The sequence below is a fragment of the Xyrauchen texanus genome, chromosome 25, assembly GCF_025860055.1.
Source record: "Xyrauchen texanus isolate HMW12.3.18 chromosome 25, RBS_HiC_50CHRs, whole genome shotgun sequence".
Classification (NCBI taxonomy): Eukaryota; Metazoa; Chordata; class Actinopteri; order Cypriniformes; family Catostomidae; genus Xyrauchen; species Xyrauchen texanus.
Genome location: NC_068300.1, coordinates 34,597,126 through 34,622,117, shown reverse-complemented (window position 1 = coordinate 34,622,117; position 24,992 = coordinate 34,597,126). Strand labels below are relative to the sequence as shown.

At 38.9% G+C, this 24,992-nt stretch overlaps 1 protein-coding gene across 3 annotated transcripts in view; it reads left to right on the top strand.

The window, feature by feature from the left end:
- LOC127618464 (transcriptional enhancer factor TEF-5-like) overlaps window positions 1-23,955 on the top strand; it is a 52,117-nt gene extending 28,162 nt beyond the window's left edge. Inside the window, exons 3-13 of one of the 3 annotated variants that reach the window (XM_052090923.1) lie at window positions 2,759-2,823; window positions 5,481-5,543; window positions 8,936-8,947; window positions 10,174-10,302; window positions 10,400-10,443; window positions 10,528-10,592; window positions 11,381-11,517; window positions 14,495-14,668; window positions 15,519-15,662; window positions 15,809-15,961; window positions 21,797-23,955. In XM_052090923.1, the coding sequence (XP_051946883.1) occupies window positions 2,759-2,823; window positions 5,481-5,543; window positions 8,936-8,947; window positions 10,174-10,302; window positions 10,400-10,443; window positions 10,528-10,592; window positions 11,381-11,517; window positions 14,495-14,668; window positions 15,519-15,662; window positions 15,809-15,961; window positions 21,797-21,910 (1,100 nt within the window). In that variant the 3' untranslated portion in view covers window positions 21,911-23,955. Of the gene's footprint in view, window positions 1-2,758; window positions 2,824-5,305; window positions 5,369-5,480; window positions 5,544-8,935; window positions 8,948-10,173; window positions 10,303-10,399; window positions 10,444-10,527; window positions 10,593-11,380; window positions 11,518-14,494; window positions 14,669-15,518; window positions 15,663-15,808; window positions 15,962-21,796 lie in introns of all 3 variants that reach the window. The other 2 variants (XM_052090924.1, XM_052090925.1) reach the window with 2 other exon arrangements.
- The last annotated feature ends 1,037 nt before the right edge of the window (window positions 23,956-24,992 follow it).

Here is a 24,992-nt window from a genome sequence, read left to right as displayed (position 1 = left end):
CGAAGGACAGATCAGTATAATTCAATTAAAATAAATAGAAGAGGCTCTAATTTGATTGGGTTAGTGTAACACCACTAGATCTCTGTTATAATATTCTGGTGCCAAGCATTTACTCATCCAGTCTTTCACAGAACTAGATGTCGAAATGGTTTTTTTTTAAGGGTCAATGCCAATATCTAAAGACAGGTGTCCAGTAAAGACGCTGACTACCACACAATAAAATGCAAAGTAATCTCTTCAGTAATCAAAATACTTTTTGAATGTGACTGTATTCTAATTACCAATTATTTCAATTGTAACTGTAGTGGAATACAGTTACTTATATTTCGTATTTTAAATACGTAAACATGTATTCCGTTACTTCCCAAACCTGATTATGACAACCGCTTAAGTCCCTCTTTTGCTGGTAAACAGCAGCACAAATTCTGATCACACCGGTTTGATCGTACGCATCTGAGCCCAGCATAGTTTGGTTACCAGTTTGATCATACGTGCTAAAGGGTTAATGATTTGTCCAATCAGATATGGTTTTATTAATGAATATTAAAGAGTCTTCCGCTGCCATCATACTTTTTGGAAATTTGCAGCCCGACATGGCAACATTGGCTAAATCAATGGCATGGGTGAGAGGTGGGACCATCTATTTCTTTGACCAATGGCAGACGGGGGAACGTTTGATACTTATTTAAAAACTGTCAATTTTGTTTCATATTACTTGTGGTGCAGAAATAACACACTTCACATTAAACAATAATGAACAAGAAAATATTTGTATGATTTACAAAGAATTTGCTAAATTAAACCATTATGTAAATTGTCACATTCAAATCAATGGGAAAAGAGAACAGATTCATGAACCATTTACAAAGAAATTAAGTCTGTTTGTGTTTTATGAATAAAGCTAGTTGAAAATGTTTATTATTAATTGACAAGACTTTCAGTAGATTTTTTAACTGACTGATTAACTGAAATGTTATTTCCTGTATCAGTCCAGCAAGATCATCAGCCGATGTAAAAAATCTCAATTTGCCCAAAAATTGGCCAATATATCCATCTTTCACTACAATGAATGAATCCTGTGGAAGGTGATCTTGTTCTTGAATTTGTTTATGTTCTGTCCCACAAAGACATTTATTCTGTGTCATACTGATCAGACTGTGAAATTGGCAACAGTAGATTGATAGTTCTGCTGCTGAAATCTGTCTGTGCTTACAAACTATTTTAACCACTGCCCCTAGTGGCCGAAGCTGAAAGTGTTAAGTTGAAATGTCCACACAGTGTGCCAAAAGTGAGTTGTTAATGTGATTATGTAATAGGCCTACGTTAACAGAAATGCATATTTTAATAACCCTAACCAAAACCCCAACCTTAGACCTAACTGTCATTGGAGTAAAAATTCAATTTAGAGGGAAAATGTGCTCATCATTGACATTAGACCAGAAACAATGTCTCACAGGAAGGGCCACAGGAATAGGTAAACACATTTGAATTGATGAAAAAATGTCTGATGGGTTATGGCACTTGTTAGTAATTTGGCAGAATGGGAACCAGAACATTGGAGGTACCATGTGGTAGCAACATGTCGAGTTCTCATGGGATCATGAGGTGTTTATGTTTAAGCAGCATATCATATATAATCTTTCATTTGTTTGTGCATTCACAACAAATGCATGTCCAACCCTGTTGTTCGCTGGTGACCTGCATGTTTATATCAGTCCCTGGTGTTATATATCATGCTCTTAGGGAGCGGGGGGTTCGTGTGTAGAGAGCAGGCAGCACGGCTGTCAGTGAGTGGGGTGTGTTGGGGGGGGGGGCGAGGTTGGGTGTCAAGAAAGATTCATGGTTGAAACTTTGCACAGCTGTTCACAAGGTCAGCCCTTTATAAACTGTGATGAAATCCTCTTTATCTCTCTATACCTAATTTTACCCCTCCCCCATCTTCCTTTGTTTCTGTCCCTTTCTTCCCATATTATCATATTAATGCCAATATACAAACAGATTTATGGTTATAATCATAGAGTAAATTGGCCTTTTGTATAAAATATTTATTTGTCCACACAAAGCGACCTGATTGGACAACACCCTGACACATGGTGGCCCCTTTTTGCCAAGTCACCACCCATATCACCTGACTCGTCTGTCGCAAGCCTTGTCTTTCAATAGTCTATTAATAAATTAATGGTCATATAGGAAGCTTTACACCCTGCTGTGATATTGCTGGTGGAGGCATTACCACATTCTGTGTACCTTTCAGTATATAACAGGCCTTGTTCCCAGTCCACCATCTTTATTTGAAAGTTTTAAATGACATGTGAAGAGGAAAAACATTCATATTTATTCATTTGTGACTGTTTTATCCAAGAAACCCATAGTGCATTCAGTTTTGATCGTTTTGTGTGTTCACTGGGAATCAAACTCATGACCTTGGTGGTGCTAGTGCAGTGCTCTTCCTGTTGAGCTACAGGAGCCGGAAAGACAATTCAAACATAAAACTAATCTTTGTGAGTTTTTTCTCAGTGATGAAGTGTTGTGGGGTAGTTCACTCAATAATACAAATTCTGTCATTATTTAATCACCCCTCCTGATGTTCAAAACCCATATGACTCTATGTACATCACTTTCTTATTATACTTTCATTGGCACATCACTCCACCTATCTGTATTTTGCAGCAATGTGTGTCAGTGCAACTTGTCAGTCAACTGAAGGGGTATTTTTGTATTAATACTAATCCTGAGTTTCTCTCTGATGCCTTTCCAGGTCGCAATGAGTTGATAGCAAGATACATAAAACTGCGAACAGGGAAAACTCGCACAAGGAAACAGGTAATATATCAGTATATCTCTGTTATCGTATGTCTCAAGCAACCTGACTAGTAGCTGGAATGATTACAAAAGGGATCAAAAGTCAATCAATTATATGTATATGCAATTACATTATCATATTTATAGCTGAATAATTCAGTAATTGTTTGGCTTTCTGTATGTTACCAAACAGGCTTACATTTGCTACCCTAGACAATTTAATTGTAATCTTTATTTTGATTAGCTTTCAATGTGTCCTGTTTTCAACTTTACAGCAAAAAATACAACTTAAATTTGAGAGTTTCTGCATTAATGTTGTTTTGTTTTAGTTTCTTTCACTGACTAATACTACAGTGGTCGTGGGCAGAATACTGACACCTATTGGTGTGGAAGCAGAATTACAAAGAGTTCTCAGTTACTGATGCCAGTCTAGAAATTTGCAGACATGACACATTTATTTTCGCAACTGTAAGTGTCCAATCATAGGAGAGTTACCAAAATAAAGTGAGTAGTATGAAAGTCTTTCTAGCATGTAGAAAAGATTAGCATCTTTTCCGCCATGTACAGCCGTGGCCAAAAATATTGGCAGTGACATTTTGTGTTTTGCAAAGTTTGCTGCTTCAGTAATTGTAGATTATTTTTTCACATATTTCTATGGTATACTGGAAAACAATGATAAGCATTTCATGTGTTTTACAGGCATTTATTGGGAAAAACATTCAATTTATGCAGAGTCAATATTTAAATTGTAGACCCTTGTTCTTCATAACCTCTGCAATTCGCTCTGGCATGCTGGATATCAGCTTCTGGGCCAAATCCTGACTGATGGCGATCCATTCATGCCTTATTAGTGCTCGGAGTTGATCACAATTTGTGGGCTTCTATTTGTCCACTCGCATTTTGAGGATTGACTACAGGTTCTCTATGGGATTAAGATCCGTGGAGTTGCCTGGCCATGGTTCCAAAATTTCTATGTAATGTTCTCTAAGCCACTTCATTATCCCTCTTGCCTTGTGACATGGTGCTCCATCATGCTGGAAAATGCACGGATCATCACCAAATTTCTCCTGGATCGTTAGGAGTAGTTGCTCTTGCAGGACGTTTTGATACCATTCTTTAATCATTACAGTGTTTTTGGGCAGAATTGTCAGAGAGCCCACTCCCTTGGATGAAAAGCAACCCCACACATGGATGGTCTGAGGATGCTTCACTGGTGGCACGACACAGGACTCATGGTAGCGTTCACATTTTGTTCTCCGAACTATCGATTTTCCAGATGTCCCAAACAGTTGGAAGGGGGCTTCATCAGAGAAAATAACTTTGCACCAGTCTTCTGCTGTCCAATCCTTGTACTTCCTGCAGAATTTCAGTCTGCCCTTGATGTTTTTCTTGGAGAGAAGTGGCTTCTTTGCTGCCCTTCATGACACCAGGCCATTAAAGCCTTCGCCTCACTGTGCGTGCAGATGCACTCACACCAACCTACTGCCAATATTGAGCTCTGCACTGCTGTTAACACGATTCTGTAGCTGACTCCTCAGGAGGAGACAGTCCAGGCGCTTGCTGGACACTCTGGGGATGTCCTGAAGCCTTCTTCATTGCAGTTGAACCTCTCTCCTTGAAGTTCTTGATGATCCGGTAAATGGTTATTTCAGGTGCAATATTCTTTGCAGCAATTTCCTTGCATGTGAGGCCATTTTGATGCAAAGCGATGATGGATGCACATCTTTCTTTAGAGGTAACCATTGTGAACAAGAACACAATGATTGGAAGCATTTCTTCCCTCCTTTTATAGCAATCAGTCTGCTCTTATAATCCAATCAGAATGATAGAGTGATTTCACCAGTTCTCGTTCACACTTTCCCAGGTGCTGCTGATATGATTAGTGAAATGATGTTAGCTGGTCATTTTGTGTCAGGGCCAAAAACTGAGTTTTTGTGATAAAGTAAATTTTTTTGGCCAATGAAGCTGTTTGCAATTATTTAAAATGCATCTGATCACTCTGCACAATAATCTAGAAACAATGTGAATCAACACCACAACAACTGAAGCAGAAAACTTTGCGAAACACAAAATTTATGTCACTGCCAATACTTTTGGCCACGGCTGTAAGTAACACTCTCGGGAGGCTATTATAGTCATGCCATGCTCCTATCTACTTGAATACCAAAATGGTTGGTCAAGATTACCATCAAATTGAAAATTGAAATCAGTAGTAAAATATGACATCACTGGTATCATACATTGTGCTGCTTTACCTCAGATTACTCAAAACAAATGCAATTTTCCCAGCTTTTATAGCTAATGAGAAAAAACTAATGTGTGCACCTTTAACATCATACTATTTAACTAATTTCCTGTAATTAATGACTATACTGTATTTTTGGTGCTATTAACAAAAGTTAAAGTTTTTTTTTTCATTGATCACTTGGCTATAGACATGTATGTTTTAATAATTTACATGTGTTGGATCATACCAAATGTATGTGGCCCTTTTTTGCCTCAGGTGTCTAGTCACATACAAGTGTTAGCCAGGAAGAAAATGCGGGAATACCAAACAGGCATAAAGGTAGGGCTGCAGTGCCACCTAGTGGCATCTTTTGTACTCCCTCTCTGTTCACTTTTCTCTTTTCTCTTTTTCCCTTCCTCCTTTTCTCCCTCCTCTGACTTCCTTCCGGCAGGTGTCTAGCCATCTGCAGGTTCTTGCGCGGAGAAAGTCCCGCGAGATTCAGTCTAAGCTGAAGGTATGAACTTCGCTGCAGACTTTGCCTGCTCTGCTCTTAACTTTGCTGTAAACTGTCTTTAAGGTGACTTGCCTTATACCCAGATAGCACACAGCATCACAATCTAATTAACATCTGCTAAACATCTTAAAATGATCAGATTTACAAACATTCTAAATCATGAACGTCTCACTTACAACTGATGAATGTCTCGTTGACATCTGAGACATACTGGCATAAGTCTTATAGACGTATTGCAGATGAGGAAACAATGTACAAAATACGTCTTCCAGATGTAAGCACACTTCAGATAGACACCTGGGTGATTGATGTACTGTATGTGTGCTATCAGGGTACTGATACTCACCATTCCTTCCTCCAGTAAGAGCTGCAGCGTAAAACAGAAAACTTTATTGCTCTTTTTTTTCCCATGCAATTTCAAATGCTATCTGTAGCATAGTGGTTCTGAATGTTATAGTAACTTCCAGCCTACACATAATGTAGTTTAATCTACACTGTACAGATACAGTACACTGTGTGATCCCATTTAATAGGGAACATTCTATATACACTTGGTCAATGTTATATAAAGGTTGTGTAGATTTACCGAGAAGGCATTTGAAACTATGTTAATAGAATGTCCTTATGAAGTAGTTTTTGATCATTTATTTCAAATAGTTAGGAGAAAACATAGTACAGCTTTTTCTAAATGTCCTTTAAACATTAGATTTCTAAGCCAATAGCAAAGGTTAAGTAAAGTTTGCTTGTAAACATGAGACTCAATAATTATTCCGAGCTTTCAAATAATGTGGACGGTACAGCTTTGATTAAGTAGTGTTTTAGACAGTTCAAAAACACGCTTCACTATTGAAACATTACACATCAAATGTTACAAACATAAAATGTTACGGTGGCAAATGAATGATGTTGAGATGTCATTTAAGTCAACATGAAATCAACTCATTTTAAATATATGTTTCCTGTTGACGTTGTCAAAAAAGTACATTTGACAAATATGTTAGCTCTGGCACTAGTTGAAGAATCACATACAGCTCAGTAATGTCCAGTGTATTTTCCAGAACATCATTCTCAGTCTTGTTTTATCACGTTGTTCTTGTTTCTAGTCTGCATTATGTTTACAAAGGGAACATGTTTTTTGAGAGCAGTATTCAATTTATTATCTGCCTGATTTAATCACAAATTTAAAAAAAATTATGTTCACTGCATTCACTGGCGTAATGCCTTCTTTATAATTTGTAACATTATTAAATATACAGCGATCCATTGAATGTTAATTTGCATGTGCTTTTTATTAACATTCATCTTTGCCTTCTCTGCATGGTTAATAATTAGTCTTTTTGTGCCAAGCTTGAAGGAAGTAAACTTATCACCTATTTAATCTTTTAAGCTTGGATTGGCCTGCCGCCAAGAAAATAATATTTATCAAAATATGAATAACTACAGTCTTGACTAACACAAAATAAGCATAGTTTTAAAGCTTAGAAGCTGTACAATGCTTTACAATGCATGTAGGCATTATGACCAAAACTGAACGAGTGCTTTAAAATTTGCAGACAAATCAGAAGCGTTCTGTTTTGATAATTTATTCATAATTTTGCACCCTACTTATTATTGTATCGGTAAAAACATCAAACTGATCAAATAGCCATGTGTCATATGTTGTTAGTAAGTTCCCTAAGAGTAGAATACAACCAGCCTATTTGTTTTACTTGCAGACAAAACTATAGAGAGTAATGGCTAAGTACATGTCTTTGACATACATGTTACATGTAAAAAGGTGTCACTTATGAGCCACATTTGTGCTTAAAACTTCATTGAAAAAATTAAAACAGAACCTAGCATATCACATACAGTTACTTAGAGGATGGTATTCCTGTTAAAACAAGTCCCCATACAGCATAATCGATCATTAAATAATTCACATGAAGCACAATGTGCGACCAGCACATACTATAAAGTGCTATCTGGCTAAAAACACATTAGCTTTCCTGGATCAGATGACTTTATCGGCAATGATGTGCTGTAGTATACGTTGTCCTGCATCATGGAATGCTAAAACAATCGTATTAGGATTCCGATCGCTTTAACCACACATGGAAGTCATCCAAATATGGACAGAGACAATCTTTCACTTATATATGGCCACCAGGAGATGGCGCTAAGTACATGATACAGACTCAATGATGGCTCAAATGACACAGAATGGAACTGAATGAGATCTCGTTACTCATGCCTGCATACTTTGGAGAGAAAACATACCTATAGTCATTGTTTAATTTGCATGTATAATTAGATATTATGTACAATTGTTATGTTTTATTTGTTTGGAGAGGCTTTTGGACACTTGAGATTTTTTGTTCACTAGGATAAATGATTTATGTAATGCTATGACTGGATTGTTTTGTCGTATTTTGTCATAACAGAATTTTACTCTTTTTTTACTTTTTTTTGGTGCAACCTTTTTACAACCTGAGATAACAGAAAATCTCAAAAATAAGAAAAAAATGTATGTTTGGCTCAAGTTTTTTTATTATTATTTTCTTTGGCTGAGAGTACAATAATTTATCATGATCTATATCATATTTTTTTTATTTTTTTTAAGTTTTAAAATTATAACAAGCAATTTTATTGATTTATTTGTATTTATAAGTCTTTAATTTGGGGTATGCCACTGAAACAGGAGATCTTTCAAAACACCTTCAGAGCTTAATGGGTTAATAACCCCATGAATTTAATATTACAGTTTTGTTGATTTTAGTTCATGTCTGTTTGCTTTGAGGCCATCCAAATTCGAGATCTCTAGAATTTGGATGGCCTCAAAGCAAACAGACATGAACTAATTGTTAACAAAATTCACTTTTAGCAGAAATACACTTTTAAAATTGACGTTCTATCTCTTCTGGGAAAACAGACTAAAAATATTGATGACTCATGTTGCACTACACAGATTTTTGTCCAATCAAATGCTCTCTAGAATGAGATTGTCCACTGATTAGCAAGTAGCAAATTCAGTTCACCGCTGTGGCATAACGAAAGCCTATTGGCTTTAAAAACAGAATGGACAAGCCTTTCGACATGTTCCACCCAGATAGGAAAGGAAAACTGCGCTTGTCAAGTGAATTCACTGTGTCAAAGCATTAAACGGAGAAATGTGAGTTTCATTGGTTACCTTTTCCCATTCAAATGTGCAAAACACAATGGATTGTCCATTGAGCATATAGAAGGTATTTTACAGTGGAACAGTTGACAACAACACTAAAAATCTAGAAATATAATAATACAAAATACAGTCTGTCCATTCACCTGTGCTCCTCTGAGTCATTTGATCAGTGTGTCCTCAGATCTATTGGTCTTATCAGCATTTTAACAATTTCTCTTCCTTTCAATTTTAGGCCATGAACTTGGTAAGTGAAATGTTTTGTGTAAGCCGCTTTGCCTGCAGAGCTTCATTAGCACAGACACCTGCAAATGCTCAGCTTTTGCTGTTTTTGTGCTTCGGTTTGCGCAGTTCAGTGCTTTGGCTGCCATTGTCGCCTGTCTCACAGTTTGGATGAATTAAGCAACCACTATTGCTGTTCTCCATTGCATTTTTGGCTTGAACTTTTGTTCGTTAAAGCCACAGTTAGCTCAGTGTTTTCTGTTACACTTACAAGGTGTATTATTATAATGATTATTAATACAATGATCTATTGTTACACTGCAACATGTGAAAAATGATAATAACTATGTATGGAAAATACAGATGTGACTATAGCTCAAAAAGTCAATTATGAGGAAAGCAAAATGTTGTTTTGTTTTCCATTGCCTTCTTAGATATGCATTTAACAATTTTCCTGCTCGGGGCTCATAGCGATTTCTTTCCACTTTCTTCTAATTCTTTTTCTTATTTCTGTAAACTGAATGGCACTGCCTTTACATGAAGTGAATGTTTTTCAGATGTCCAGGTGTCATTATGTATAATATCATGTGCTTTCTGGGTTTGTGTGGGTTGCAATTCAAACACAATATCATATGTCGCATGAATTTTGCATGTAACTCTTAACATAAAGCATGTTGTATAGATCTTCCAACAAAATTGCTCACTTCTGAGGTGTGCTTTTCATAAAGATTGCATATGGTCACAGACAAAAGTATTAATAATATGTATTGGGTATTACTCCTATTAGCTATTAATATGATGTACATAATTTTAATGCAGGGGCTTTCGGCTTTTTTAAACTAGAATTTTTTCTTCTAATAACATGTATAATATCTTGATCATTATTTATAAAATATGAAATTAGTTAATAGTTAGAAATGTCATGAAATAGTTTGTATATATCTTCTCCATAGAACCCTGTTTGAAAACTCTGTTTATAATAATAATAATACATTCTATTAATCTAAAAATAATTGATTAATATTTAGATTTATTTTGAATGATTTATTGCTATTTAAATATATATATATATATATATATATATATATATATAATTTGAATTAGAATGGATCATGACATTGAATTTTAGAACTTGTATTATGAAAGCTCGTAAGTCTCATTCCCTTCAGGTTATTTCCCAAATTATTATTGTTCCTTTTATTGTATCATTATTCCCATTGAACTGTGCCCCTTCTTGCCTCTCTCATTCAGGATCAGGCCTCCAAAGACAAAGCCCTTCAAAATATAGCTGCTCTGTCCTCTGCTCAGATTGTTTCCCCTCATTTGATGAAGAGTCAGTTACCTCCTCTTCCTCAGCACCCTTACCCTCCTCCATCCAGGGTCAGTTACAAGCTCAAGAACCAGCCACCCTTTTATAAACAATTCTGTAATGTAAACTTCCTCCTTATGTTGTTTCATGCTCTGTTTTGTTGTGTAGTTTTGGTCTGGCTCTATCCCAGGACAGCCTGGACCTTCTCAGGAGTAAGTACTTCTATGTGAAAAACATCTGATCTGAGCACAATATCCGTTTGAAAGCCTGCTGACCTGTCTTTGTGTTTTTTATAGCATTAAACCCTTTGCACAGAGTCCATACTCCACCCTACAACCCCCACTTCCTACGCCCTTATCAAGTAAGAACAATTGTGTTTGTTTATATTCTTTATATGCATACATAGACACACACAACAGTTCCAAAAAGTATTTGGACACATAAGCCACACTCAAATGAGTTTACTCCAGTCAAAGTAACTGCAGGTGTAGTTCATCACATTAACTATGGACATGTTTCACAAACATCAGACAGCCACAAAGTGTCCAAATACTTTGTCTCTTTATTTTGAGCAATACATTTATACTGTAGTTTTGTCATTTCTTATGCGAAATGTTTTGCTTTAAATGTGTGCTTGTGCCATCTTCATTAAAAATACCACAAGGTTTATGGATTCATATATACAGTACTGTGCAAATGTCACATGAGATGTTTCTTGTCATTTTAAATATCAAATTCAGATTTCCAAACATTCCTTTTGCAAATAGACTAGAATAGAAGTAGAACCAGGAGTCCTGCAACAGATGGTATGACCCCCACAGAGTCTGGATCTCAGCATCATTGAGTCAGTCTGGGATTACATGAACTGTGGCAAGTGGTCTCCAAGATGCTTGGAAAAACCCACCTGACAGCAACCTTGCAAAACTGTGTGCAAGTGTAACTAGAATTAGTGCTGTTTTAAAGGCAAAGGGTGGTCACACCAAATACTGATTTAATTGTTTAAGTTACTTGATATATTCAAATTATTCATGGCATTATGTTTTAAAAACGTCCTCACTATAAAACAGTTTTCACAACTACCTACAACTTTTTCATAGTACTGCAAATATGTTTATATACTGTATATATATAAAGATGTTTCCTCAACAGGTTATGAGCCCTTACCCACCCCATTCCCCCCCACTGCCACTGCAGTGCCTGTTTGGCAGGATCGGACCATTGCCTCTGCTAAACTCCGCATGCTGGAGTACTCTGCCTTCATGGAGGTCCAGAGGGACCCTGATACTGTGAGTGTCATTTGTTTTGCAGAGAATATTTGAATATTGTTTTTTAATCCCTTCTGTTTTGAGAGAAAAGTCCTTTACAAAAGTTCTGTTTGGGTCAATAAACAGGTAAAAAAAATGTCCTGAACATAACAGGAGGGTTAAGAATCTATAAGATCAAGAGACTTTACAGTATAGTGATCCTATCACAGAGCCAGATTTGTGACATTTGGCATAATATCTGGTCCACTTTGCAGCATATTCTGCCGAAGAACTGAAGAACTGAAACCACAATAATAGACCTCCAACAATCAAGTTCAAATAATGGTGAAGCATTCTCTGTGAGTGCTTTTATAGACAAAGACAGAATACATTATTTAAAAAAAGTGTGTAGACTTCGAGAATGTCCAAACGTATGTAAAAGCCTAGTATTTCACTGACATTACTTTGATAACACAGTTAAATGTACAATTGTCCTTGAGGATATCACAATTACACTCACCTAAAGGATTATTAGGAACACCTGTTCAGTTTCTCATTAATGCAATTATCTAATCAACCAATCACATGGCAGTTGCTTCAATGCATTTAGGGGTGTGGTCCTGGTCAAGACAATCTCCTGAACTCCAAACTGAATGTCAGAATGGGAAAGAAAGGTGATTTAAGCAATTTTGAGCGTGGCATGGTTGTTGGTGCCAGACGGGCCGGTCCGAGTATTTCACAATCTGCTCAGTTACTGGGATTTTCACGCACAACCATTTCTAGGGTTTACAAAGAATGGTGTGAAAAGGAAAAACATCCAGTATGCGGCAGTCCTGTGGGCTGAAAATGCCTTGTTGATGCTAGAGGTCAGAGGAGAATGGGCCGACTGATTCAAGCTGATAGAAGAGCAACTTTGCCTGAAATAACCACTCGTTACAACCGAGGTATGCAGCAAAGCATTTGTGAAGCCACAACACGCACAACCTTGAGGCGGATGGGCTACAACAGCAGAAGACCCCACCGGGTACCACTCATCTCCACTACAAATAGGAAAAAGAGGCTACAATTTGCAAGAGCTCACCAAAATTGGACAGTTGAAGACTGGAAAAATGTTGCCTGGTCTGATGAGTCTTGATTTCTGTTGAGACATTCAGATGGTAGAGTTAGAATTTGGCGTAAACAGAATGAGAACGTGGATCCATCATGCCTTGTTACCACTGTGCAGGCTGGTGGTGGTGGTGTAATGGTGTGGGGGATGTTTTCTCGGCACACTTTAGGCCCCTTAGTGCCAACTGGGCATCTTTTAAATGCCACAGCCTACCTGAGCATTGTTTCTGACCATGTCCATCCCTTTATGGCCACCATGTACCCATCCTCTGATGGCTACTTCCAGCAGGATAATGCACCATGTCACAAAGCTCGAATCATTTCAAATTGGTTTCTTGAACATGACAATGAGTTCACTGTACTAAAATGGCCCCCACAGTCACCAGATCTCAACCCAATAGAGCATCTTTGGGATGTGGTGGAACGGGAGCTTCGTGCCCTGGATGTGCATCCCACAAATCTCCATCAACTGCAAGATGCTATCCTATCAATATGGGCCAATATTTCTAAAGAATGCTTTCAGCACCTTGTTGAATCAATGCCACGTAGAATTAAGGCAGTTCTGAAGGCGAAAGGGGGTCAAACACAGTATTAGTATGGTGTTCCTAATAATCCTTTAGGTGAGTGTACTTCTGTTTAGGTGCCTCAAATAAAACTTTAAGTATCTCTCAAGAATTCAGTACCAGTAGCCCGGCAAACTTTTACCAGTGATAAGATCAGTTAATAGTACAATTGTACTATAAAAATCCAGATAAAAACCTGTGCATCCCACCCCCTGGAAACTGTGTAGCAGTTTTGCCATTTTGAGAAAGCTCTTGACTTTACAGCTCTGAAAAAAAAAAAACATTGTTTTAACCTAATTCAATTGTGGACATTGGTTTCACACATTGAATATTAGTTTCTTTGATATGACATTAAAATGTAGGCTCTACCTCTACTCAAATAATTTATGTAGCAAAAAACCTGAATTAATTGAGTTAACCTAATTAAATTTGATCCGTTCACATTACTCTATTGAGCACATTAGCACCCGCCCACTTTTTCAGCTGTCAGGGTTCCGGAAGTATTTTCCATATTCATTTCTTCAATAGAATTTTAATAAAATCCTTCATTAAAGACTTGTGAGCCATGAACCAAACCAACCGGCTCGGAGGTGAATCACAACATCACAAACTTTGTTTTGAGGCAATAAAGTATTAAAAATCAGACAGAAAGACAAAGGTACAAGACTGTCCATCTTTCATGAGGGGACTACAATCCCATGAAGTATTGCGAATGATGTCATTGAATAAAAACAGGAAAAACTGGGAATATATAAAACTATTGATTTTAGGTTGTTGATTATACTGTAAGTATAGAAACAATATATTTTGTATTTATTGCAAAATATTTCAATATGTACAAATATATACTGTAAGTAGTTTAAGGTTGAAGGGAGACCGACTCAATTACATCATTCACAGTGCGTCATGGGAGTGTGCGGTCACTTCAAGGCAAGTTTTGTGGGTTTTTATGGCTGCGTATCACTGATTGGTGAATCATTCACTGCTGTACCATGGGTAATCATCCGTATCATCCGGTAACATCCGTTAGAAGTCTGAATCCATTTGAACATTTCATAGTAATGTGATCATAGTACTTTTTGATGACTGTATTGAATATCACTTGGACTTTACGCAGTATAATTATGTTCTAATCTCAAACATACTGTAAATGTAGTAAGTTGATTTCAAGTGTACTGGTTTAGTATTTCAATTGAGCTGCTTTCCCTTTTTTATAGTGTGTGTGCAATACACATCAGATGGGTTGTCTGTGGGCATACCATCAAGGTCTAAGATTACTGTATGTATTATGACAAGTGTGTCTGTGTGAAAGTGAAATAAACGCTACTTCTTCACCTGTTGCCCCACAGTACAGCAAGCATCTGTTTGTTCACATTGGCCAGACAAACCCCTCATACACGGACCCTCTCCTGGAGGCAGTGGATATTCGTCAGATCTATGACAAGTTTCCGGAGAAGAAGGGTGGACTAAAGGAACTTTTTGAGAAAGGCTCTCAGAACGCCTTCTTCCTGGTCAAGTTCTGGGTCAGTCCCTGAAAATTCACTTTTACTGTAGTATTGACAGGATTGCTTCAGGGGTCGTTCACACAGGATGTGTTCTTGCATTCTGTCTGCACTATGCTTTAATTATTGGTCTGTTTACACATGCGTTAAAGAAAAAGTTCACCCAAAAATATAAATTATGTCATTATTTACTCACCCTTATGTTGTACCTAAGCCATATTCCTTTTTTTAAAGAATGTCACAATTCTATTGATAGATTCAGTTGATAGTGACTCACTTTATAGCTTAAAAAGTGTCATATAGTAGTCCATGCAACTCGCGAGTCATATTCCAAGTCTTCTGAAGGCATACGATCGCTTTGTTGATAAACAGACTGAAATTGAGGTCGTTATTCACTGTCAAATCAAATCAAATCATTGATCATCTCGTTTAATAGAGTCTGAAAACAATATGGCGACTCGTCAATAACACCAAACCTCATTTGGTGATTGGGTCAGGATTCATGATCAATAATGATTGCTCAATAATGACAACGTTTTGAGAGAACACAAACTTGCACTTCACTGTGGAAGCAACCAAGACAGCCATGTGACTGGCTCTAAGATGATAACTCCTAGATCAGTAAGTCCATGTCAATCCATGGAGATTTAATTCCAAATACAATCAAACAAAGCTAAGACAGCTAATCAAGATCTTCGGTTCACTTTTAGATGACAGGCGGGGGTGTTGGAGCAGGCTTGAAATGAAACTTTGCAGATAGTTGGCTCTCCAGGAGCAGACCTGTGTTCCTCGGGTCTATTGGATAAATAATTAAACAACCTCTTTTCTGATTTCTGAACTGATTTCATTCTTTATTTGTTAAATCTTGCAGGCTGATCTGAACAATAGCAACGTTCAGGATGGTGCAGGCTCTTTCTATGGGGTCAGCAGTCAGTACAGCAGTTCTGAAAACATGACGATCACCGTGTCCACTAAAGTCTGCTCTTTCGGGAAGCAGGTGGTAGAGAAAGTTGAGGTGAGTTAACATTTCATTCATTAGGAATGTCACATTCATAACTAGATAACTTTGCTTTTTGCCACATATTTTTTAATACTTAACATAGAAGTTTCATGGAAGCAAACTGCTCTCTATAACTGAAGGTTTGTTGTTTTAACCCTCAGACAGAGTATGCCCGCGTGGAGGGTGGGAGGTATGTTTACCGGATCCATCGCTCCCCCATGTGCGAATACATGATCAACTTCATCCACAAACTCAAGCACCTACCAGAGAAATATATGATGAACAGTGTCCTGGAGAACTTCACTATACTACAGGTAAGAGTATGTGTGGGTGTGTGTACAACACTGATGAAAATGCAAAACAACTGATTGTAGTTGTACTATACTATATTATACTTTAGGCCTACTATACTTTAATATGCTATGCTATATATATATATATTTAAGTGCAATTTATTGAGGGAAATAAGTATTCAACCCCTTCTCAATCAGAGATTTCTGGCTCCCAGGTGTCTCTTATACAGGTAACGAGCTGAGATTAGGAGCACACTCTTAAAGGGAGTGCTCCTAATCTCAGTTTGTTACATTGACAGAAGCAATCAATCAATCAGATTCCAAACCCTCCACCATGGCCAAAACCAAAGAGCTGTCCAAGTATGCCAGGGACAAGATTGTAGATCTACACAAGGCTGGAATGAGCTACAAGACCATCGCCAAGCAGCTTGGTGAGAAGGTGACAACAGTTGGTGCGATTATTCGCAAATGGAAGAAACACAAAAGAACTGTCAATCTCCCTCGGTCTGGGGCTCCATGCAAGATCTTATCACGTGGAGTTGCAATGATCATGAGAATGTGAGGAATCACCCCAGAACTACACGGGAGGATCTTGTCAATGATCTCAAGGCAGCTGGTACCATAGTCACCAAGAAAACAATTGGTAACACACTCCAAGATCCAAGATGGCGGCGCGGTAGCACGCAGCGGCCACTCCGGATCCACAATGGTGCTATTTTTGTTAAAAAAGCCCGACTTTTGCAACACATGGACATCGGAGCAACCAGTGTTCGTGTCTACCATCGCCAGACACTACTCAAATATAAGACTCATGCAAAAACCAAGCTGCATGATGACCTGCAGGAGGCGCTACGCGTACTCGGCTTGCTGCGGAGACCAGGCCTCCAGCCCTCGGCGTCGCCTGATGCCGGTGGCCGGGGAGAGGACGTCGTAGCGGTGTGCGAGAAAGAGGAAGCGCGAAAGAGGGCGGGGTCCATGCTAGGCTAAAACAAACCCTAGCCGGCCGGCTCTCCCGTCTATCCTGCTCTCAAATGTTTGCTCCCTGGACAATAAACTGGACTATATCCAACTCCAGCAGGCTACGCAGCGTGAGTTTAGAGACTGCTGCGTCTTTGTTTTCACGGAGACGTGGCTCAGCGACAGAGTTCGGATGCCGCCATTCAGCTAGACGGGCTCGCCTCGTTTCGTGCCGACAGAAATACAGCTCTCTCGCGGTAAGACTCGCGGTGGTGGCTTGTGTGTTTACATCAACACGGAATGGTGCAAGAACTCTATGCTAGTCTCTAGTTACTGTTCATCGCTGTTGGAGCTTGTGACTGTTAGATGCAGACCTTTTTATCTACCACGGAATTCACCACTGTTTGCATAACCGAGTTTACATTCCCCAGCCTAACGCTAAGGAAGCGCTCTGTGAACTGTATGGGGCTATGAGCTGAACTGCAGAACGCTCACCCCGACGGACTGTTTATTGTCGCCGGAGATTTCAACCATGCAAATCTCAAGACAGTGCTCCCTAAATTCCATCAGTATGTGGACTTTGCAACGAGAGGGGCTGAACGCGCTTGATCTTGTTTACACAAACATCCCAGGCGCTGCACGGGCGGAGCCCCGCCCCACCTCGCTACTCAGACCACATCTCTGTTATGTTAATTCCAGCATACAGACCGCTCGTCAGACGCACAAAACCGCTTCAGAAGCAGGTGAAAACCTGGCCAGCAGGAGCCATCTCTGCTCTTCAGGACTGTTTTGAGTGTACTGACTGGCACATGTTCAGGGAGGCTGCAACATATGGCGATTCTACCAACTTGGAGGAATAAACAGCATCAGTGACCAGCTACATCAGCAAGTGCATTGATGATGTCACTTTCTCCAAGACCATCACCACACGCTCCAACCAGAAGCCGTGGATGACTGCGGAGGTGCGACGCTGCTGAGGTCCCGAGACTCGCCTTCAGAGCAGGCGATAAGGCAGCCCTAAGAACAGCTAGGGCCAAACTGTCACGGGCAATCAGAGAGGCAAAGCGCGCACACGCCCAGAGAATCCACAGTCACTTCCAGGACAGCTGTGACACGCGGCGCATGTGGCAGGGCATCCAGGCCATCACCAACTACAGGACAACATCAGTTGCCTTTGACAAAGATGCCTCCCTTCCAGATGCGCTGAACGACTTCTACGCTCGGTTTGAAGTGCAGAACGACGTGATGGCGAGGAAGTCCACCCCTCCTCCCAACGACCAGGTGCTCTGTCTTACCACGGCAGATGTGAGGAAAACTCTACGTAGAGTCAACCCACGGAAGGCTGCTGGACCAGACAACATTCCTGGCAGAGTGCTCAGAGGATGTGCAGACCAGCTAGCAGATGTTCTTACCGACATCTTCAACATCTCTCTGAGCAGCGCCGTCGCTCCAACGTGCTTCAAGGCCACCACCATCATCCCCATGCCAAAGAAGTCTTCAGTGTCCTGCCTCAACGACTACCGTCCCGTCGCGACTTACACCCATCATCATGAAGTGCTTCGAGAGGCTCGTCATGAGGCAGATTAAGACCCAGCTGCCCCCTCACTAGACCCACTGCAGTTTGCGTATCGTTCAAACCGCTCAACGGACGATGCCATCACCACAACCCTCCATCTGGCCCTCACCCACCTAGACAATAAGGACTCATACGTTCGAATGCTGTTCATAGATTTCAGCTCAGCATTCAACACAATCATTCCCCAGCACCTGATTGGAAAGCTGAACCTGCTGGGCCTGGACACCTCCCTCTGCAACTGGATCCTGGACTTCCTGACTGGGAGACCTCAGTCAGTCCGGATCGGGAACAGCATCTCCACCACCACCACACTGAGCACTCGGGCCCCCAGGGCTGTGTGCTCAGTCCACTGCTGTTCACTCTGCTGACTCACGACTGTGCAGCAATGCACAGCTCGAATCACATCATCAAGTTCGCCGATGACACGACCGTGGTGGGTCTCATCAGCAAGAACGACGAGTCAGCATACAGAGAGGAGGTGCAGCGGCTGATCGAACTGGTGTAGAGCCAACAACCTGTCCCTGAATGTCGACAAAACAAAAGAGATGATTGTTGACTTTAGGAGAGCACAAGGTGAACACACTCCGCTGAACATCGACGGCTCCTCTGTGGAGATCGCCAAGAGCACCAAATTTCTTGGTGTTCACCTGGCGGAGAACCTCACCTGGTCCCTCAACACCAGCTCTATCACCAAGATAGCCCAGCAGCGTCTCTACTTTCTTCGAAGGCTGAGGAAAGCACATCTCCCAACCCCCATCCTCACTACATTCTATAGAGGGACTATTGAGAGCATCCTGAGCAGCTGCATCACTGCCTGGTTTGGGACTTGCACCGTTTCGGACCGCAAAGCCCTGCAGAGGATAGTGAGGACAGCTGAGAAGATCATTGGGGTCTCTCTTCCCTCCATCAAAGACATTTACAAAAAACACTGTATCTGCAAAGCAACCAGCATTGTGGAGGACCCCACACACCCCTCACACAAACTCTTTACCCTCCTCCCGTCTGGCAAGAGGTACCGAAGCATTCGGGCCCTCACGGCCAGACTGTGTAACAGCTTCTTCGCCCAAGCCATCAGACTTCTCAATACTCAGAGACTGGTTTGACACACACGTGTCCTGAGTTACACTTTAATAACTGTCACTTTATAACTGTCTGCTACCTCAATAACTGCTATGTGCATAGAACACTATCTCATAGTATGTTATGTTTACATTTTTAGAAACTGTCATCTTTTTGCACTACTGAGTACTGGTCGGCGCTGCACTGTCTATTGTCCTGTTCATTGTCAGTAATTTGTTGTACTGTCCTGTACTTTTTGCACATGTTTGCACGTGCGCTTTATATAGGTATATACTGTAGGTAGTTTATATAGGTATTTTATTCCGTTGTGTAGTCTCATGTGGTCCTATGTTGGTCCTTTGTTGTTTTTATGTAGCACTATGGTCCTGGAGGTACGTTGTCTCATTTTGCTGTGTACTGTACTAACTGTATATGGTTGAAACGACAATAAAAACCACTTGACTTGACTTGACTTGACACTGTGAAGGACTGAAATCCTGCAGGGTCCCCCTGCTCAAGAAAGCACATGTACAGGCCTGTCTGAAGTTTGCCAATGAACATCTGAATGATTCAGAGGAGATCTGGGTGAAAGTGTTGTGGTCAGATGAGACCAAAATCGAGCTCTTTGGCATCAACTCAACTCGCCGTGTTTGGAGGAGGAGGAATGCTTCCTATGACCCCATGAACACCATCCCGTCTGTCAGTCATGGAGGTGGAAACATTATGCTTTGGGGGTGTTTTTCTGCTAAGGGGACAGGACAACTTCTCCGCATCAAAGGGACGATGGACTGGGCAAATCTGTGGAGGGAGCTGAAGGTTCGAGTTGCCAAACATCAGCCTCGAAAACTTAATGACTTGGAGAAGATCTGCAGAGAGGAGTGGGACAAAATCCCTCCTGAGGTGTGTGCAATCCTGGTGGCCAACTACAAGAAACGTCTGACCTCTGTGATTGCCATCAAGGGTTTTGCCACAAAGTACATGTTTTGTAGAGTGGTTGAATACTTATTTCCTTCATTAAAATGCAATTCAATTTATAAAATTTTTGACATGCGTTTTCTGGATTTTTTGTTGTTATTCTGTCTCTCACGGTTCAAATTAACCTACCATTAAAATTATAGACTGATAATTTCTTTGTCAGTGGGCAAACGTACAAAATCAGCAGGGATCAAATACTTTTTTCCCTCACTGTATATTATACTCAACAATTCTGTACTAAGGCTGTACAATACAATACTATACTTTACTTCACCATGCTATACTATACTAAACTATGCCACACTATGCAATAATATATTACACTATTGCTATACAATACTATAATATGCTGTACTGTACTATGCTATATTATACTATGCCATACTATGTGATACTATACTATATTGTACAATACTACACTATGCTATACAATATTATGCTATACTATACTGTACTTTTCTATCCTATACTACATTACAGTATGCAACACTATATCACACTGTTGCTATGGAATACTATGCTGCTCTGTACTTTCTATACAAGGCTATATTTTACTATGCTATACTATAAAATACAATACTGTAATATTCTATACTATTTAATATTACAATATGCTATACTATACTACTATTACTATACTAAAAATGCAAAACAGATTGTAGCTGAACTTTGATACACTATACTGTACTATATCATCATACTACAGTATACTATGCTACACTATGCAATACTTTTACTATACTATACAATACAATAATATGCAAAACTATAGTATACTATGCTCTATTATGCTGTACTTTACTTTACCATGCTATACCATATTATACTCTGCTGTACTACACTGTTATACTAACTAGACTATACCGAACTATAGTTTACTATGCTCTGCTAATTATGTACTATACCATAATATACTATGCTGTACAATGCTTTACTATACTGTACTATGCTACACTATACTATGCTGTAATATACATACTATACTAGACAATACCATACTATGCATCACTATACTATACATGTTATACTCTGTATATACTATTAATAAAAATATTCCGTACACTACTACCATTAGTTACATCAGCTTCAGCATAAAACTGCATAGTATAGTGTTCTGTTATACTTTTCCCTAATATGTGTTATTATTACGCACAGTAATGTGCAATACCATACCATAGCACACCACAGTGTACTATACTGTACTTAACTAATCTACTCTACACTGCCATATACTATACTATCACTAACATATAGTATGTTATTCTAACCTGTGTTATTCTTTTCACCAGGTTGTAACAAACAGAGACACACAAGAGACTTTGCTATGCATTGCATTCGTGTTCGAGGTGTCCACAAGTGACCATGGCGCGCAGTATCATGTTTACAGACTCGTCAAGGACTGATTGATCACTGTGCTCAGGAGACCTCCAGATGCTGTTCACATGTGTACAAACAAAATTAGACAAAGCTAAAGTTCAAAAACACAAACCAGGAAACTGTGCACTAGGTTGTATTGAATATTTAGTTATATTCCTTAAAAGGAAAGGAAATGTACTTTCAGGGATAATTATATTTCTTCCTTTGTACTTATTGTTTTGTGAGAGTCTGTGGTGGGATAACATGGTACTTAGACGCTGAAGGCACAAAGGTCTTTTTTAAAAGTGATTGTAAGCAAATAGAAAATGAATGCTAATCAATACAAGTTCTCTAATCAGGAACGTTGTGACATGAAACGCTTGTTCTGAATCGTTCGCTTGACACACCAGCGCACTACCTCTGACCTTTGACACACAGGGGGTTTAGATTGTGCCCAGAAGGATGAGCAAGACTTGATTGTGATTAAAAAAACATGTTACGTGTAGGAAAGGAATCTTGAATGTTTGTTATGAGGGTAAATGTAAGTTACAAGAGTGCAACATCAGTTTGGTTTAGATGTTACACACTTGCTCTGTGTATGGCTTGATTTTCTATTTTTTAAAGTGCATATGTGTGAGCTATTTCTACCTCCTGGTGTTGCACGTATTTACATGCTTCTGGAGCATCTTGAAAGCAGAGTATACAACTGTCATTTAAAACCATTTGCCAATGCCATAGTGGTTATTGTAAATAAACGGTACATATGCTGGTTTTACTTGATTACCTGCCCTCATTTGAAGTGCCTTATCACACTTGGGGCCTACCCATACTGGCAAGTAGGCAGCATAATTCTGTAGATGAGGAAACATTTTTCGAGGGCAACTCTGATGTGGTGTAGCCTCACATCAGAGTTAGCCTTTAAAAATGTTACCTGTACATATAGGACAAAACATATCTCAGCAGGTAAGACTTGGGTTTAAATTCACAGTATTTTAGAGTTTTATCTAAGAACATATTAATTATATAATCGCCAAGCAATTTCACTTAACTTAGCTTTGTTACAAATGAAACGTGGGTGCTTATTTAAAACGGGGTGAGTATTTTTCCTAACATTTAATAGCAAGAAAAGACTGTGCCTGATCTATTGTGTTTCAGTCTGATTGATTTGAGTGGCTAGCCATATATCAACAGAGAATTTGAAAATTTTAATTTTTAAAGATATCCTTTAATTCCATATCAAAATGTGCAAAGATCTGAACTATTCAGATCCACTGGTTCTCAGGTACTTTCAGTAATATAAAACACTCTGTTTAGATTGATAGTACATAACTACTCATTATTTGTTATGCTTCAGCTAAAAGCGCCCACCTTAATAGGAGTTTATATCTTTTTATTTGTTTTGTTTTGCCACTGGCACATTCAGAGGTTAATACATACGGTTTTTAAAGATCAGCGCCTTGGCAGTGTATTAAACATAATTACTGAGTGACATTCAATCATCTGTTTGTATCATATGTATCAGTACATTTATATGCATTTGTGCATTGCATTATGAAAACCACATTTGCTATTGCAAAAAGGCTAACTGATGCCTAAAGATTTGTGGGATATTTTTCTTTTGGAACTCCAGATGCAACCGTGAATATATGTGGAATAGATGACTTTTTTGAAAGGACTAGTCCCTAATACTAAAGAGCGTCTTTAAGGTCTTTATACAGAATGACATCCAATTGAATGTGAACAGCATCCACCACAAAACCCTATCTTGCCTGATTGTGTGGTTCAGGTCATGTTTGACATCTACAAGCAAAATCATCCCTCTGCGTGAGTGTGTGTGTGTGTAATTGGGTGTGTATATCTGTGTATTTGTGAGAGAGAAAAACATGATTTTGACATGCTACAAAACATTTTGTGTATATTTTAAGAATGTTAACAGGAAAAGTTTTTATCTCTTTTCTTTTTCCATCTTTATTATTTGCTTTGTTTGTTTGTTAAAAAATCGTTCTTTGCTCTGGTTATTAATAAAAAAGGGTTGTAACATCTATACAGTGTTTCATTGATCTGCTAATAAAGTGATATTGGAGCCATGGAAGCCAAAATTTCAAAGTTGTTCTTTGCATTTTTACCATCTTCACTAGAAACAAAAAGGAAACCGCACACTCGTGAAAAATACCTAAATGTCCTGGGAAAAAATTGTAGTATAATGAATCTTTTTGACTGTCGCTAACAAGGTTTTTGTTACTTTTACAAACACATGGTACTGATTGGGACTCAGATAGGTGTCAGATACACATTTGTATAGTTTGACATTGTCGACAGCTGCACATAGCAAAACATCATCAACAGTTTACTGTCATGAAGGATGCTCTGTCAGGTACACTCCCTGCTCATCTGGATAGGATTACTCTCGTTGGGACATAAAGTTTAAACTAAGGGCTTAGTTAGGGACTTGTTATTTTGTAACTTAGTCAGTGCTAATGGGATATTAATTCATATTCAATCATTCAAAGATTGGAGCACGGATGGTCCAGTCATATTGGGATGAAAATGAATGTTTGAATGCACAAATAATCCAAAACATTTTTGATATATCCTAGTGTGATTATTAAACCACAAAAAGGCTGTGATTCAATTGAAAAACAATACAATTTGCATGTGCTGCGTGCTTCAAAATGAATGTGTAAAGCAGAGCACTCTGAAGTGCACAGCACATACAGACTATATATTATTTATTTAATCAAATCACAGCATTTTGTGTTTTAATAATTACACTTAGCCATGTAGTGAACTGCTCATCCGGAGGTGGGAAACTACTGTCAAAAGCACACAGAAATGCCAAATAATATATACCTTTGTTTAGTAATGTAACATTTACTGTAATTAAATGGTGATCCTAATAATGTATTAAAGCAATATCTCACTTTTGTGATGTTCTGTTGTGCAGCATTTCATGTTGTTTTGGATTGTACTGTGAGGATTTTGTATAAAAGCGCTTCATTTGATAGAAAAGAAATAATGCTAAGTTATGTTAAAAAATAAAATAGTTCTATTTTCATTTGATGAACGTTTTAATGATTTAATTTGTCTAGACAACATTTTGATATTAAAATTTATTCTGAATATGAAATT